Below are 17,337 nucleotides of genomic sequence, written 5' to 3'. Positions count from 1 at the left end.
AATGATAATAATAATAGTAACAATAATAATAACAATAATAACAATTATTATTGTTATTATGATTGTTACTATTATTATTATTATTATTATTATTATTATTATTATTATTATTATTATTATTATTTGGCCAAAACTTGAACACTAAATAATGCTCTGTGATAAAGCTCTTTAAATGATCATTGTTATTTTATGTGTTAGTTCGGCAGTGTGTTTATTTGTATGCTTGGTCACGGCTCCTCCCCTCTGTCTATAAGACTGTGCGCTGTGACACACTGACAGCAGCTGCGCGTTACACGGAATGTACTAGAGGAAACTGATAAGAAGGATAAATGTTCATGTCTAGCTGAAAACACACCGAGCTCTGATTTTGCACAAAGTTTGTGTAGCTAGTGCATGAAAGACAGCCTAAAGGCTACTGACGTCTTCTGTTTCTTGGACACCGTGGATACTTTACATTAGGTTTAATAGTAGAACAAATCCGTTTTAATGATGGCGTTTGCCATGCTGCGGCCGATGGCGACTCACCTCGCGTACCCGGACCACAGCATGCTGTCTGAGGACGATGAGACGCGCAGTGAGAGCGACGGCAGCTCGGAGCAGAGTTACGGCTGCTGCTCGGAGAAGCGGCGGCGAGTGGCGCGCAAACCGTCTGTGGGCGGCGTGCTTATCGTTAAACAGAGGAACGCGGCTAACGCGCGGGAACGCGACCGAACGCAAAGCGTCAACACCGCCTTCACGGCATTACGGACTCTCATACCCACGGAGCCGGTGGACAGGAAGCTCTCCAAGATCGAAACTCTGCGTCTTGCTTCCAGCTACATTTCCCACCTGGCAAACGTGCTGCTCATAGGAGACAGCGGCGAGGACGCGCAGCCGTGTTTAAGCGCCGGTTGCAGCGTACAGGGAGAAACCGGAGGCAAGCAACCACGAACCATCTGCACCTTCTGCCTCAGTAACCAGAGAAAAGGAGTAAGGAAACACTGTGTTTAAATGCACTATTGACTTGTTTATTCACAGAAGGGCTAAAATAATAACCCTCTGTTTATTTACCTCACATTGTTGTACTATAATTGTACTATAATTCTAACCATTTTGACTAGATCGAAACATGGACATATTATTTAAATCTTTGGAAATTCTAATTAAAACTATTAATTTAATATTTTTCCATGGGAAGCCATATGAACAAACGTTAAATGTGTAATCTAGATATGTCATTTCTGCAACTTTGTAACTGACCCAATAGGCACGATAATGTTTGCGTGATAGCTCAGTTATTGGTATAAAGTTTCATTTAGACACTTTGTTATTATTATATATTGTTATAACACATGAAGTCAGTCACAGTTGTCATTTAAAGAGAAAGCCACATTTAGCCACAATAATAATAATAATGATAATAATAATAATTATTATCATCATCATCATCATCTTCTTCTTCTTCTTCTTCTTCTTCTTCTTCTTCTTCTTCTTCTTATCATCATCATCATCATCATCATCATCATCATCATCAACAACAACAATAATAATTTGCATGAATACAAATGTCGTGTTACACATTCTAAAGTCATGCTCATGTTATTTGCAGGTAAAGGACGGTAAAGATTGTCTCAGAATGCGGGGAATCAGTGCCCTGCGCATGAGCCGCCGGTAGCCGGTTGAAGAGAAGGTGGAGAAACTCAGGGAGCATGGAGAAAAAAGAGAGGAAAACAGAGAGCACGAGAGAGAGAGAGAGAGAGAGAGAGAGAGAGAGAGAGAGAGAGAGAGAGAGAGAGAGAGAGAGAGAGAGAGAGGCGCACGAGGAGAGGCGCACCGAGAGCTTGCGCTGGAGCACGCAGAGACTCAAGGACTCGTAAGAGATTCAAAAGACAGCTCTTTATTGATTTCTTTCATGTATTTGAACTTTTCATGCAGTGCATAAACTTTTGTGTTGTTCTAAAGAGAATTTATAGATTTTTCTACAAAAATTGTGTGAATCCCACAATGAATAAAGTATATTTTTATCAGATTTCAGCGTGCATGGTTTCATTGCATGATTAATGACATGTATGGATGTAACACGGCAACATAACAATAACTTAGGAAGTGATCAACATATTGATTGCTATTTAACTTGTGTGGTATTCAAACAGCTTTTGTTTTCATATTTATTTATCCATGGCTTATATTTCTTCTGCTATAATAGACAGTTTCTATGGATTTTCCTATTATTAAGTGCTGTGCAGTAAGTCCTATGCAATGAATTAATATAATTGTATTTACAGCCATTTGAATGTTACTGAATTTCAGCAGACTTCAATTAGCTGACCTCATGTTATTTATTTATTTATTTATTTATTTATTTATTTTTGCACATTTTCTTGACATCACATGATACCCAAAGAGACTGATTTATGTCTCTTTTATTCTTTATAGCATATTTATGCATATAAACATTTTAACATTTCAATCTACAACATTTCTTTGTACACCTTTATAGGAATGCATAGCCTACATAAACAAAGGTATCATGAGGATTTCTATTTCTTGCACTCATTAAAAGAACTAAAGGGATTTCCCCTGATGCTTGCTGTCCTAACACGGAAAGCGCTTTTTAGTGGTGGCGGCTCTGGAAGAGAACAAGCTCCTTTTATCTTTTCAATAGCAGTGGGCACAAAGGTGAAAAACAGGAAACGAACACTTAGGCTTCCTTTGTATGGGGCACTACGACTGGCAGCTTTAAAACTGCCTGCCTGGTCCAGCAAAACACCCACAGGCTTTGTTGAGGAACTCAGAGAAACAAAAGGAGCCAATGATCCAGTCCCACACAAAAGTAAATATTAACAAGATGCTCTAGTTTACATAAATTCACTTACTGATATATATCAGTGCAATATATATGCTCACTCAATTAGTGAATATCTTAATAGATGACTAAATCCAAAAAGTCCTTTAAAAACAAGTAGGTGTTGGCTTAAACCCTCTGTATTGATGTTACCATCCTATTTGCCCTGCTTTTACCTTAGCACCCCCCTCTCCCCTTTACAGTTTTTGTAAAGTATAGCCTATAATGTAACGGCAGTATAAGCTCCTGAGCACCAGTGTATTTTAGTGTATATCTCAAGCTTTGATGCTTTTCCTCTCTCTTCTCTCTTTCACTCTGCTTTTTGAAGTCTGGGATGGATTAGTCATGGTGAATAGTACCCCTTAGTCATTGTGGGGACCTTGACACAGCTGTGTGTCTGCAAGTTGTATAAATCACCAGTGGGGTCAGAAGGAATGAAGGAGGGAGCAGAGAAAGCACAAAGAGGTGGAGAGGAAAAGGGGTTGTGTGAGAAGGGAAATATATGTGTACCCAAAAAGAGTGAGAGCTCTTGGAACCAACGCAAGAATAAAAATGGGGGATTTTGGATGACTGACAAGGGTCACTGAACTGCTGTGTTTGATGTGAGTTTATAAATAGTAAAATCATAAATAGATAGAACTCAATTCGAAAAACATCATGGAAAAACATCTAATCACTCAGATAATGGATAGTAATATTTTACTGTTTTGTTTCATTTTGCATTTACTTTTATAAATTGATTCTCAAAGATCTAGAATGTGTAGTATGTGTAAACTGATTTATTAATTATAAAATATTAATGCGGCTAATTACTGCTGTACACACACATAAATTTACCTTTAACCAAAAAAGAAAGCTACACTTTTTTTTACTAATGTATTCAGCATAAAATGAAAGAAAAACACACACACACACACACACACACACACACACACACACACACACACACACACACACACACACACACACACACACACACACACACACACACACACAAACACAACCACCTACAGTAACTTTTATCCACTGTGACCCTTTCACTCTTCTGACTAAGACAAAAAATGTCTCAGCATCCTCTGACTCATGACATATTTACCGTATCGACTGTAGCTTCCCAAAAAGATAACCTTTTTTGGAAAACTGTTTGGTAATAAGCACAACCATGATTTATGCCAGGGTTGCACTTTTAACAGTGTTGACTCTCTATGTGTTTAACCTTGGCATAGGAAAATAAAAGTCCCAAATTAAGTGCGAATATAAAAACAATTTTTCAAGAGATATTTTTTCCAATATAATGAAACAGATACAGTGCTACATTGAAAATATTTATAGAAAATACCTGCTGTATGGTTCTAGAAATGCATAGAGATACTGTTAATATAATATAAAAAGAGAAATCTTGAAAATGGAAATAAAAAGCTATTAAATGAGTTACCACAACATCCACAACACACCCTGTAACCCATGATTTCCCTTCTCTGTTCAAACAACCTCATCAAAATCCTTCAAAATAAGAGTAGTGTTCAAGCGTTAATTTACTAACAATTAAAAGCGTAAAATATGAAGTATGACACTGACAAAAGTTCTGGTGGTAATTCACATAAAATGTTGATATTTCTGTATTATAAACTCATTCACAGGGACATGTATGGTGGATGCTTCACATAATGTATGCAAGTGTTTAAAAACATATCACCAATATGGTGATGCTTTCTGTCCAATTACATATTTAACGTTTTGTGAAGTCTCCAGTGTCTGTACATTGTAACAGTCAGTACGATTTCAGACAGGGGAAAGTCTGCATGACACTGCTCTTTCCGGTTTCTCAAAAATGCGACAAGCTGAGATTTTGTCTTATTTACTTCTAGAGAGAAGAAAAAAGATGCATTTAAAAGAACAACTGTTTATACATGATAGATTGTATAAAAACTGATGTTCCACAACAATAAACTGAACTTTAAATAAATAAAATCCATGATGTGTTTTTCATTAAGAAATTAAAATGGTAATTCTTGGCAAACTGCTGTGGTACAGTATATAGAAGAATAAAACACCACCTCATCTTGGATTATTGTTCTATAACAATGTGTCCCATCATGTTTTGTTCAGAAGTTAATAATTAATATCAGGACTAGTTTACATACTGTAGTTGGGTTAGAAACATTGCATTCTAGCCTTTGCACATGAAAAGCTCAACCAGGAAATATAGCATGTGGCAGAGCGGATTTTGGTACTTTAATCTCAAGTTATATGAACACAAGCCAAGCCAAGAATGCTGAAGCTCCAGTGTAAATGCTTCAATAAAGTTGTATATTGTGTGTGTATGTTTATTTTTTGATTGCTGCACACAGAAAGCCTGGGGTGGAGATGGCACTTTTCCAACAATTCCTGATAAATCTTAGAGGTTGCATCAGTTCAACCTAATGTCCCTTGACATATGTTTAGTGCCCATTGTCTACAGTAATTATTCCACATTTATCAGAATCAAAGGAAGGAGGTAAAGCTTGGACAGAAGGCGGAACACGATTAAGTGCAATGTTTGATGTAATTAAAGGATGCCGAGTAGTTATTGGGGAATGTGACAGCACCTTGGCTCAGCTACAGTAAACAGGGCACATGCTTTGTCCCGCAAGACATGCTCTTTTGGCAATATGTCAATCATGTATCTTATGAAAAACACAGGCTTTCAAAAACCACATACAAGCAGGCATTAAAAAAAACGTTATGAGTCATGCTTAAGCTGGAATCTTGGAAGGCAGTTTGTAGGGTTGATGCCACTCAGCTCCAAGGTCCATGGTGTGATAATAAGCACAGGCTACTGTTTGTATAGATGTTCTGCCCATGTCTGCCTGGGTTTCCTTGGGTTTCTCTGGTTTCCTCCCATTGTCCAAAAGCATGTGTAAATAATTGTGTGTGAATGTGTGTGCAATCTCTGGTCTTATTCACACTGTGCTCAGGATGAGCTCCAGATACACCACAACACTGACAAGGTGCTCAATGAAGATGAATGAACAGGATCCTGGAGTAAGATATCTTTCCACACAAAATGGTCCCACTCAAAAAGCAAAACTCAGTTGTGTCACTCCATATATACTTTATAATTATAATTATAATTATTCTTAAATAAATGACTGCAAAATTCAGTGAACTCACTTGGCTGTATCTACCTAGAGAAAATGCAGAGAAACTTTTGCTGAATAGACAATTGTCCTTTTTTGGTATATAAGATTTGAACACCTTTGTTTACAAAACAGAAAAATTAAATAAAATAAGCTTTTTGAGTTTATGGAATAAAAGGGAACCAAAAGCCTTTGAGCTTCTCTAGAAGGACCCAAAAACAATATTTTTTTACTCCCTGCCTGAGTGAAGGTGGGATTCTATTCAGATCTCTAACCTGGATACAAATGCAGTGATGATGGTACCTGCTGATAAACTGGTATCTCATCCAAGGAGCATCTCTGCCTTATACCTAATGATCCTGAAATAGATTTCACATCCACTGTGAGGCTGACAAAGATAAAGCTGTTATTGTTAAGATGAATAATGAATCCCAGCTCAACAAAATAATACTCAGACATAATACCACATGCCTGTAGCAGAGACAGGTACAAGTATTGCATTAGTCGTAGCTTAGACATGAGATTTAAATTTCTGCATAAGACAGTTTGAGATGATTATGTTTTGTATTGTTTTGTATTGAAGATTCATGTTACCTCTTATGACAAGTGACAAAGAGTCTGAACAGATTAAATGTATATGTATATTTATTTTTAATTGACAAATAAAGACAAGTGCAAATGACTTCATTCATTCAGCTACTTAAAAAAACTGGCCTAATGTCTCTTGCCCTGTAGCAATGCTCTATTTAATTCACTCATTTGCTTGGCAAATGTTAACAAAACTAGGTTTTTTTTTTTTTTTTTTTTTTTTACATTTATCATGTACTAAGGACGGCCTATTGAAATACCCATTTTACAGGTGGCAAGACCCATCATAAATCATACTACTTGTGACACTAAGAGCAAATGCAAAGCATCCTAAGTGTTATATTTGTGTTTTATTGAGTTTATGAGGTACAAACAGTTAAAATAGCATCACACACTTCAGTCTCTGACTGTCTCAGTCTCTTATTTACTAAAATCTGAACTGCTGTTTAATTATGCCCAAGTCCGAGGAGATCTTCCTTCACTAGAATCTAACAGGAACTGTTTCCAGCAAGACTGGACACACCCATGGCCACCCACCCACCAACCCACACCCACACCCACACACCCACACACACACACACACACACACACACACACACACACACACACACACACACACACACACACACACACACACACACACACACACACACACACACACACACACACACAGCCATACTAAATGATTGTGGAAGAAATGATTGTGGATAAACTCCTAAGTCTTATGCATGGAAACTTCATTACTATAAAATGGAAAGGAATATTGAGGGTCTTCCTTCTTCCTGTTTCCCTGGTATGTGTGGGGGCATGAGTGCTGGTGATGTGTAAGTGTGTGTGGGTTAGTATATCTGTGTGGGTGTAATGCTGGCCCACGCATCCGATCCTAGATTGCTCCCCAAGGTTGCTTTTCTGCAGGAAGACGTTTGAGACACACCGGAAAACAAAACAGACGTGTCTGACCCCACCACGGACATCCCCCTCACCACCATCACATAGATAGACAGACACACATACACACACACACCTTGCTGTGGGTCAACTCCAGTCTTGACATCATCCGGCAGACTCAGCAGATGGATAGCTCCCAGAAGCCAAAACCAGGCAAACGAGTGAATGAAAAAAAGAGAAGGGGGTGAAAGAAGAAGACGAGCATCCGTTTTCTTTTTTGAACAACAAATTCACTAGACAGGTTGATGGCACAGGAAGAAATTAATGGAGACACTGGAGAGAGATAGAGAGAGAATTCCAGACAAATTAGACCTAATACTTTTGGGCTTTTCACTACATTTACTCTCTCTTTCCTTCCCTCCCTTTCTGTCCCTCTGGACTATGGTTTTCTAAAGTAGTGCATAGTGGGAATTGCCCTGTACAGAGAAAAACAATAGAGTATGTCCAGAAAATAACATATTACTGGATAAGGACTGCAGTTGTATTCCTCTAAGCCTGAAATTTAGGATGCATGCAACTTAAACCAATAAATTCAACATCATTTGACATGGATTTGGGGGGCCTCAGAATAAATGTCTAGCTGGAGCAAGAGGCTAACATTAGCCTCATATATTAGCTTAATGTATGATTAGCATCATACCTAGTCTGTATACTAGAATCATCTCTCACCTGTCATCACACAATCATTTTACTGTGTAATGGTCTGTGTAACATACTGTTTAATATTAAAAAGTACAGATGTACAAAATGGATGCTTTAATTCTTGCTTTTAGTTTAGTTTAGTTTAGTTTTAGTTTATTTGGGAGATGCTCTGAGGTTGCACTGAGGTTGCAATGATAGTACTCAGAGATTCATAACATAAAATACATAAAATGTTTGAGTGATGTAATCATTAAGAGGCACTCTACTAGTTATGATCTGAAGAGGTAAACGATATATCTTTATACCAGTAGAAGTAACAGTAGTGTAATCGCTGGGCTGTTTGGACAAAGGGAGAATCTCATTCCATATACAATAACATGGACACTAAAAGAAGGTGATGAGTGTGGATAGATCTCAAAGAAGAATATACCAATAGCCATAAAGTTAAAAACTAGAGATTAGTTGCTGATCCAAGCTCAATGTTGTGACAATGGCCTTATGGTCTGTAATGTAATGTGAAATGTGTTAGAGTAACCTAAAGAGACCAATGAAGACCTGCATGAACCATGGTTAGAAACAACCAGTATATGAGAATACTGGCGGCTTCTGTAATCGAAAGAGGTTGAAGTTGAGGTTGAAGATGGAATGTGCATAATCTATTTGTTGATGTAATGTGATAAGAAAATTTTAGCTTATCATCTAGAATCTTACTAGATTTATGAGATACTGTATGTGTGTTGGAAGTAATAGCAACAGCTGCAACCTAAGAAAGAAAATACTATCTGGGAAAAATCCTTTATAAAAAAGGAAAAAAGGGAAAACCTTTATAAAAACATGGAACAAAACCAGAATCCCCTACTCTATTGTTAAATCAATTTTCAAGCAATTATCATATACCCAGTTTTCATTCCGGATAATCCAGAATATTCCCGTATTCATTATGATCATTTGGTCCTTGGAGGGAACGGTTAAAGAAAGATTTGTAAAAACCTCGTGTAAAAGTCTTTGCTTCACTTCTAACTGAGGAGTAAAGGAAAAAAATAAGAGACAAATGTACAGCACAACACAGACACAGACACACACAGACACACAGACACACAGACACACACACACACACAGACACACACACACACACACACACACACACACACACACACACACACACACACACACACACACACACACACACACACACACACACACACACACTCGCACATGCACACATATGCATACACAGACCTATAACCCCTGAATGAATGTTTTCTTCAAGAAAAGATCAGCTCCATGGCTGAGTTTGCTAAAAAGATTTTGGACAAATTGCAGGAGTGGGAATAATATTTTAATCATATCCTCCCAATGCATGAAACATGCAGACACACACATACACACATGCATATTTCAGACACCCAGTGACCAGGGAGATGGCCATTCAGTCAACCTGCACGTCATAGATACTAATGACTTACAGACGCATACTGTACTTTTCTCTCTTCCAAAAGGAGGTTTTGGATATTCCTTGCTTCCGTTTTTTCCAGGATATTCTTTATTTCCTCTGAGACACAAATAGGGGAAAAAGATTCGAAAGAAAAAGCATTAAACTTTGTTATTGCCATGTCTCTCTCATGTTTCACACAGACACACAGACACACATATACTGTACACACACACGCGCACACACACACACACACACACGCACACACACACACACACACACACACACACACACACACACACACACACACACACACACACACACACACACACACACACACACACACACACACATTGTTTGTGCTATGTGTTGGGGTGGGGAAGTGGTAGAGGAATTCCCTAAAATATGCGGTACAATGCAAACTGTGTGCTGTGATCAGCTCTTAAAGCCGGCGGCGTGGAGACGTGACCCACCCAAACATTAAGTACCAGCAGTCGTATCCATGAGGTGAGGAGTCAGCCATGGTGTCGTGCGGATAAAGCTTCCGAAAGAAAACAATCGAACAATTGAGACACGCAGCAAGAGGGTGGAGAAAGACGGCCAGCCATCATTCTCATCACTTTTCATCCATTTAAGCATCATGTCTTGCTCCAAAATATACAATAACATAAGTTCAGAGCATTCTGCTGTGAAAACACACACACACACACACACACACACACACACACACACACACACACACACACACACACACACACACACACACACACACACACACACACACACACACACACAAAACCCATAACTTAATATGTTTAATAGACAAACTTGTCTATTAATATTTATTTTGTGTGTGTGTGTGTGTGTGTGTGCTTATGTCAGTGTATGTTCATCCTAGTTACTATGTTTTCACATGGGAAAGTCTCCCAGCTGTGGAAGGGCTGCTTGAGTAGGCTGAAGGAACTGATCAGGGCGTTCCTCTGTAGTGTGTGTGTGTGTGTGTGTGTGTGTGTGTGTGTGTGTGTGTGTGTGTGTGTGTGTGTGTGTGTGTGTGTGTGTGTGTGTGCGTGTGCTTGTGCGTGTTTGTGTGTGTGTGTTTGTAGCGGGAACGATCATCCAGAGGATATCCTCAATCAAGGCCAGAGAGTGCACTCTGAACAAGCTCACTGACAGAAACATAGACCCACACACACACACACAGCTGAGTCTACTAACAACCTTGGGGACCTAATGCAGGACACACACACGTCTTTGCAAACTTTCACACCACTACAAACCTCTTTTACTCACATACAGTACTTGCACCTAAGCATGTAAATTAATAGCCATACCCTTAGAGTGAGTGATAAGGTCAGTAATATTTAATCATTATAATTGAATAAATTTTAATGACACATGATATGTATCAGCATTTTTAGAGCAGTTACAAACATTAAAAAAGACCCCCAACCCTATTTTTTAGTGGATAGTGCTAAACTCTAAAGCTGAGTTAATGGAACTGGAACATGAAGGGAATTATAGGGCTTTCTGACTAATCAACTAAACATCTACCAGTTACAAGAATAATTGTTTATATAATAACAACAATATAATATATAAACAATACTGTAGTGATAGAAAGAGAGAGAGAGAGAGAGAGAGAGAGAGAGAGAGAGAGAGAGAGAGAGAGAGAGAGAGAGAGAGAGAGAGAGAGAGAGAGAGAGAAGGAATGCACTTGGACACTGGCAAAAATCTCAGAATTATCTAATCACCTGATCATGTGACAGCAGTACCATTAATAAAATTACTGCACTAAATATTTGCATTAAACATTTGAATGGTAAAACATATAATGTGGTATAGTTGCTGCTGCCAGCCAACTACCAGCTGCCATGCTACCAACTTCATAACCTGCTAATCTTGTAGGATTTTCAAACTTAATAATTTACAGTACACAGAAAGGTTTACATTGACTGTTTTGAACTGATGGAAAGACGACGGCAGAATCAGTTTCAGCCAAGAACAGGATTCTGAGGCATCAGCAAATACAGACTTAACCTTTTATTGTGGAAAGTTTGATGTGTTGTACATTCTGAGATCTGTATCTCTCACTCATTAGCAGCAAATGAGTGGATCATCAACAGCACCTGGGAATGAGTTTGGTATCAATTTCAAGCTTAGTGAAATAAACACCAGTTACCATGACACAGGAGTGCATCATTACTTCATTCACTTATTCATTCAATTATTCATTCATTTAGTCATTCGTTTGTTCATTTCCAGTAACTTTATCATACTCTGGATCATGGTACTATGTCCACAGGGTGCAAGATGGTAATGAACTTTCACAGGGCACAATACACACATTTACACCTAAAGATAATTTTGAATATCCAGTCTGCTTACATGTTTTGGGGAGGTGGGAAGAAACATGAGAAAAAAACACAGAGATCCAGGCTGAACACATGAAATTCAGACAGACAGAAACCTGAGCTCAGGTTAGAACTAGGGCCCTGAAGCAAACCCTACCCATATAATGCATTAACTGCGTTCCCAGATGGTAACAGATTTCAGATTACATGCACAAATCTTGTATCTTATTGACCATTTTCATTTTTATGATCAGTGGTTAAAAATACATGTATTTATATATAAAATGAGGGTACCATTGCATATCTGGATTTAAAATTTTATTTATGCATTATTATTAGAAAATGTACTATAACAGCAACCAACTAATATTGTTTATGCTGTAAATATATAAATAATGGAATGGTAAAGAGTGTGTCATTAGTGAGTATTGATTTTTTTTTATTCTTTAATGTCTTAAATGTGCAAATAGTCTAAAACAGAAATTATGGAGTATTTATTAAATATCTCTCTCTCTTGATCTCTTCTCCTCCTTTCAATCCTCTCAGTCTATCACCCTTTCTATCCTCTCTGTCTATCCCCTTCTCCTCCATTGTGTCGCTCCATCCTGAAGTAGCTCATGCATTGTTTAATCCAGATGGTGTGATCTTGGTGCTCTCTGTCTTCCTCTTTCCATTTGCTCAGCCTCCTATTAATAACTCTTATCCCCCAATTCTCTGTTGACAAGACTGACAAGTGCAAAACATCCAGTCCCAGCATGAGCAATCTAGGGAGAAATGGAGATTGGGGGAGCAGGGGTTCCCCTAAATGAGCAACAACAGGATGGAAGTGAGGATGTCTTGCAGTAGGTTAAACACACAGGAGGGAATTTCTCCTTCGGCAGAGGAGAGGAGAGAGTTCCGCTAGCAGAGGCTCCAAAACCGGTGTAATTTACTGCGGAGGAAACACAGGTTTATGGCTGTGTGCTTCAACCATTTGTGACCTACAAATGGGCCTCAGAGGAAACCAAGAACTTCAGAGAGTAAAGGGGGGTTAGAAATGAGATAGAAGGTCAGGGGTAAGAGATATTGAGTAAGAATGAAGAATGCAGATGTATGGACACGTCTGCAGACAGAATGCACCTGCGAATACATTTGACTATGATTTGAAAACAGAGAAAACATGAAACTTAAAAGCATTCCTCGTAACAAATCAAGTATCTCATTGAAAATTTTTGGATATGTTGTGTTGTATGTCTGTATTGACATTTAGAAAGGAAGAACATGGGAATTATTGATTTGTAAAACGTTGATTTGTGTTCGTGCAACCAGTTCTGTTTTGATTTAAGAAGTATCTATAAACAGCCAGGGTTGGGCTGAAATATCCTGGTACTTAAGAGAATTCATGATGCTATCAATTTTCACAGGAGGTCTGAACCATAGAACATAAATCTGTTTCAAAGCATCAGATTCATCTCCATGTGGCACATTGAGGATATCAGGTGCTTTTTCTTCCTGTACTGTTCCCTTTTGTTGTCACATATACTGAGGATATATATACATGACCAAAAGGTTTGACTTTGGTCTCATTTAACATACCACACGATGTAAAACTGTAGTTCAGATGACGCGTGATGAAGTTCAGGCACTGCATTTTGTGATGTGCTTTAATTAGTTGTGTCAATATAAATATTACAAACAGTCAACAGAAACACAGTACAACACCACCATCTAGTGGTTGGGTTATGCATTACTATATATACATGTCAACACAAGTAAAAGAGAATTCAGCGTATATCATGATCTAAATAAAATCGTATAAAGTTAATTTCCTTACTGTTTATATAAATCAAACGACTGACCGAATTTGCAAAAGTTGAACAATTCACAGAGAAAGCTAAAATTTGAAAGCTTTAATTACCCTATATATATATATATATATATATATATATATATATATATATATATATATATATATATATATATATATATATATATATATATATATATATAGGGTAATTAAAGCTTTCAAATTTTAGCTTTCTCTGTGAATTGTTCTGACAAGTGCAAATATTATATTATATAAATATTATTATATATAGTCGTTTGATTTATATATATATATATATATATATATATATATATATATATATATATATATATATATATATATATATATCACACCAACAGAAAACAGGAATAGCATTGAAGGGTGGACAACCAACAATGGTGATGAGTCATTTGACACACTAGAAAATGCTAATTTTAGTAATTAGTTCTTGAGAAATAAGACTAGCTCGAGCAAAGCCCTGACTTCACCAGACACCATATACAGTAATGTGCTGTGTTGTGAGCTAGAGAGCAGTCTCGGGTGACCAGTGTCTGCTCAAGCTCCTAGTTTTCCTAGCAGCTTCAGCAGACACTGGTCACCCGAGACTGCTCTCTAGCTCTATGCTGTGTTGCTAAAGTCGCCAAAATTACAAAACTACTTTAAATAGAAAAGCACACGCTTATCACCGCTTTTATTGCAATGTCCTGTAATAAAAACGCATTTATTTAGAGAATTTGCCTTCACCCAATCACCATTCGGTTTTGAATAGTGCTCATGTTCAGCATTGAGTTTCTGTTAGTCACAAACTAGTTTCGCTTTCAGCTATGAATCTTTGACGGGTTTTTCCAGGAGGTGAAGAGAAAAAAAAAGCTGAAAACAAACATGCGTCAATATTTAAGTAAGTAAAAGATTCATTAAACTGTGTTTTGTTGGAAAGTAGATTAGAAACTGCTTCACTGTGTCAGTTAAACTTTTCGCCTACTGTACAAACTATATAACAATAGAGACTTCATTACACCAAGCCTAGTTAGATTCTCTCTCTCTCTCTCTCTCTCTCTCTCTCTCTCTCTCTCTCTCTCTCTCTCTCTCTCTCTCTCTCTCTCATTCATGGGGGATAAAAACCAATAAGAATATACTTTTGATGTCGCCGTATATATTCTTTTGGATTATATTCTAGTTTGTTAAAGTTGTCTAAAACCTTACTACAGTAGCTCTAAATCTAATAATCAGCAAATAATTATTTAAATCGCAGTGATGTTTTTCTCCACAAGTAGATTATATTAACTTTCAATGAAGCGTTAAATGCTAAATTTCTCCCTTTTCACTTGGGGTAAGCAGACTTGCTTATGCACAATGATAACATGCTATAATTATACTTCAGCTTAACATACTTTATATGGAAAAGGGGGATATTTCAGTTCCTGTAGTTTTCAGAACAATGACATTAAACCTTTTTAAGTCTGTTTTTCCCTCTGCCAGTGAAATGCTCCATTGTGCTGGCTACAACCCAAACCAAAAGCATGATCAATCCTCCCCAGTGCTTCACACTTCATCACTCCACAAGACCCATTTCCAAAATGCATCAGCCTTGTTAGATGTTCATGTTTGAGGAGTCTGAGAAAAATAATTCACTAATCTTGCTTAAAATGTTGAAATGTTGTTTGTCTTCAGCTTTATGCCTTTTGGAGATCAGTTCATCTTCTACTCACTTAACTCTTCACCGTAACAGACATTTACTGTGACCAGAAGTGTCTTTTGCATCTCACTGTATATGACAAAATTAAGAGTTGCCACACAATTTTCCCAACAGCTTCCTATGGCAACCGTCCATGTAACACTGTTTCAGGTTTCATGTTTTGAAACTTTGTGTATTTTCTCCTTCATTTACAGTACTGTTTCTCGTCTTTCTAATGTCGGATGTGTCATTGTCATTGCAAATCCCGTGTATAGTAAACCTGGAAGAGGGTGTTGAGTATCAAAAAATAACCTGGTATAAGGTAGGATTCATAATTTCTACAATCATTAAATAACTCATAAATAATAATAAATAAATAATAATAAATAAATACACTCATTAAACAAGAGCATTAGTACATTAAACATCATTCACTGAATCTGTTGTTTTTCTTTTTTGTTTCCAGGTGTCAGTCGGGTCAGGCTCATTGGTAGGTCTTGTAAGGAAAAACTTCCGCACTAACACAACAGAGCTTTACAAGTTTGCAAATCACTCGTACCAAATCGGAAATGATCTGTCACTGCTGCACGTTCCTGAGCACAGCCAGTTGGAGTGTGAGATGTATCGCTGCTCTGTGTGGCCTACTATTGGACATCGCATTCTGGAGAGTGACTACGACCTCCCACAAAGTACTGATCTATACCAAACTGTTTTGAATTACACACTCTTGAAATATGTGCATAATGATGAATATTATTCATGCATTAAATTTCTTGTTATATTTCTTTGCAGGTTGCAAGAAAAATAGTGTTGAAAAGACAGAAATTTCATCTCTTTTACAAGGTACACAGGAGGTCCAGTCTGATCATCTTCAATGCTCTTTAATAGCCACAATTGTGGTTCTGGCTGTTCTAAGTGTAACAGCTGTTGTATGTTTATGCAAACAGAGAAAAACATACAGAAGTGTAAATTTACCTGTATCAGTTTGAAATGTCTGTAAGGATATATGTAACAAGTGTGATACTGATGATCTCAAAATATTCAATAGTAAAAATCTTTTGTCTTGCTTTGTAGGCAATATTAACAATAAATATAAAAAAATAAATAAATAATGCTAATGAAAATAAGTATAAAATTGTGTGTTGACCAGTCATTGGCAGGGGTTCATCTACATATTTTACCACACATAATGCCTATTGTTTAGTCAAGTCAAGAGTCACGAAGCTTTTATTGTCATTTCAACCATATATAGCTGCTGCTGTACACAGTGAAATGAGACAATGTTTCTCCAGGACCATGGTGCTACATAGAACAAAGACAGAGCTAAGGATTTAGTAAATTAGTCCTAGTCACATAAAGTGCATCTGTGCAACCTGGTGTAAACAGTGCAGGACAAAACACAAAAAAGACAGTGCAGGACAAAAGACAGTGCAAACAAAAAAAAATACAAAAATTACACAAAAGACATAAGACAATACACAAAATACTGGAATGAACAGATTAGTATTATAGCAGCAGTTACATGAGGTAATGTAAAGTATTTTGCAAAACAGCAATTGACTGAAATGTGAGACTCCATGTGCAAAGAGCAAAAGGAATGTAGGTTTAACAAAGAAATATTTGGAAATTTCAAGTGATTTGTGAATAATTGATATGCCATTGCTTTTGCACTGGATTTTGTCTTATGAAAAACAGCTCTGAATGTGTCATTTAGGATGGAATCTCTACTCAGCATTTTTTTTTTATAGTTACATTATGTATTATGAAAAGGGATTTTTTTTCCACAGCTTTATGCCTACAAGCTTAAATACCAAGCAGACTGAACATTACTGGTAAAGGTAGAGAGCATTCATGTAATGTCTGACAAAACATGCATAGTCAGGTCAAAAGTGTTGTTCAGAAATTCACTGGAAACAAAGCAGAGAAGAAACTCAGAAACATTCTGATGTGT

At 37.3% G+C, this 17,337-nt stretch overlaps 1 protein-coding gene across 1 annotated transcript; it reads left to right on the top strand.

Moving 5' to 3' along the window:
• Nucleotides 1-259: 259 nt before the first annotated feature.
• On the top strand, nucleotides 260-2,008 carry tcf15 (transcription factor 15). The gene is made up of 2 exons (XM_027166575.2): nucleotides 260-969; nucleotides 1,589-2,008. The coding sequence occupies exons 1-2, from the start codon at nucleotides 487-489 to the stop codon at nucleotides 1,652-1,654; spliced, it is 549 nt and encodes a 182-aa protein (XP_027022376.1). The 5' UTR covers nucleotides 260-486; the 3' UTR covers nucleotides 1,655-2,008.
• The last annotated feature ends 15,329 nt before the right edge of the window (nucleotides 2,009-17,337 follow it).

The sequence above is a fragment of the Tachysurus fulvidraco genome, chromosome 14 (assembly GCF_022655615.1).
Source record: "Tachysurus fulvidraco isolate hzauxx_2018 chromosome 14, HZAU_PFXX_2.0, whole genome shotgun sequence".
Classification (NCBI taxonomy): domain Eukaryota; kingdom Metazoa; phylum Chordata; class Actinopteri; order Siluriformes; family Bagridae; genus Tachysurus; species Tachysurus fulvidraco.
Note: the sequence above shows the minus strand (reverse complement) of the source record. Positions and strands in the feature narration are given on the sequence as shown.

Bases quoted from the DNA above. Each gene is read 5' to 3' on its own strand.
- tcf15 (XM_027166575.2), top strand. From the start codon at position 487: ATGATGGCGTTTGCCATGCTGCGGCCGATGGCGACTCACCTCGCGTAC. The intron at 970-1,588 runs GTAAGGAAACAC...TGTTATTTGCAG, and splicing joins TCAGTAACCAGAGAAAAGGA to GTAAAGGACGGTAAAGATTG.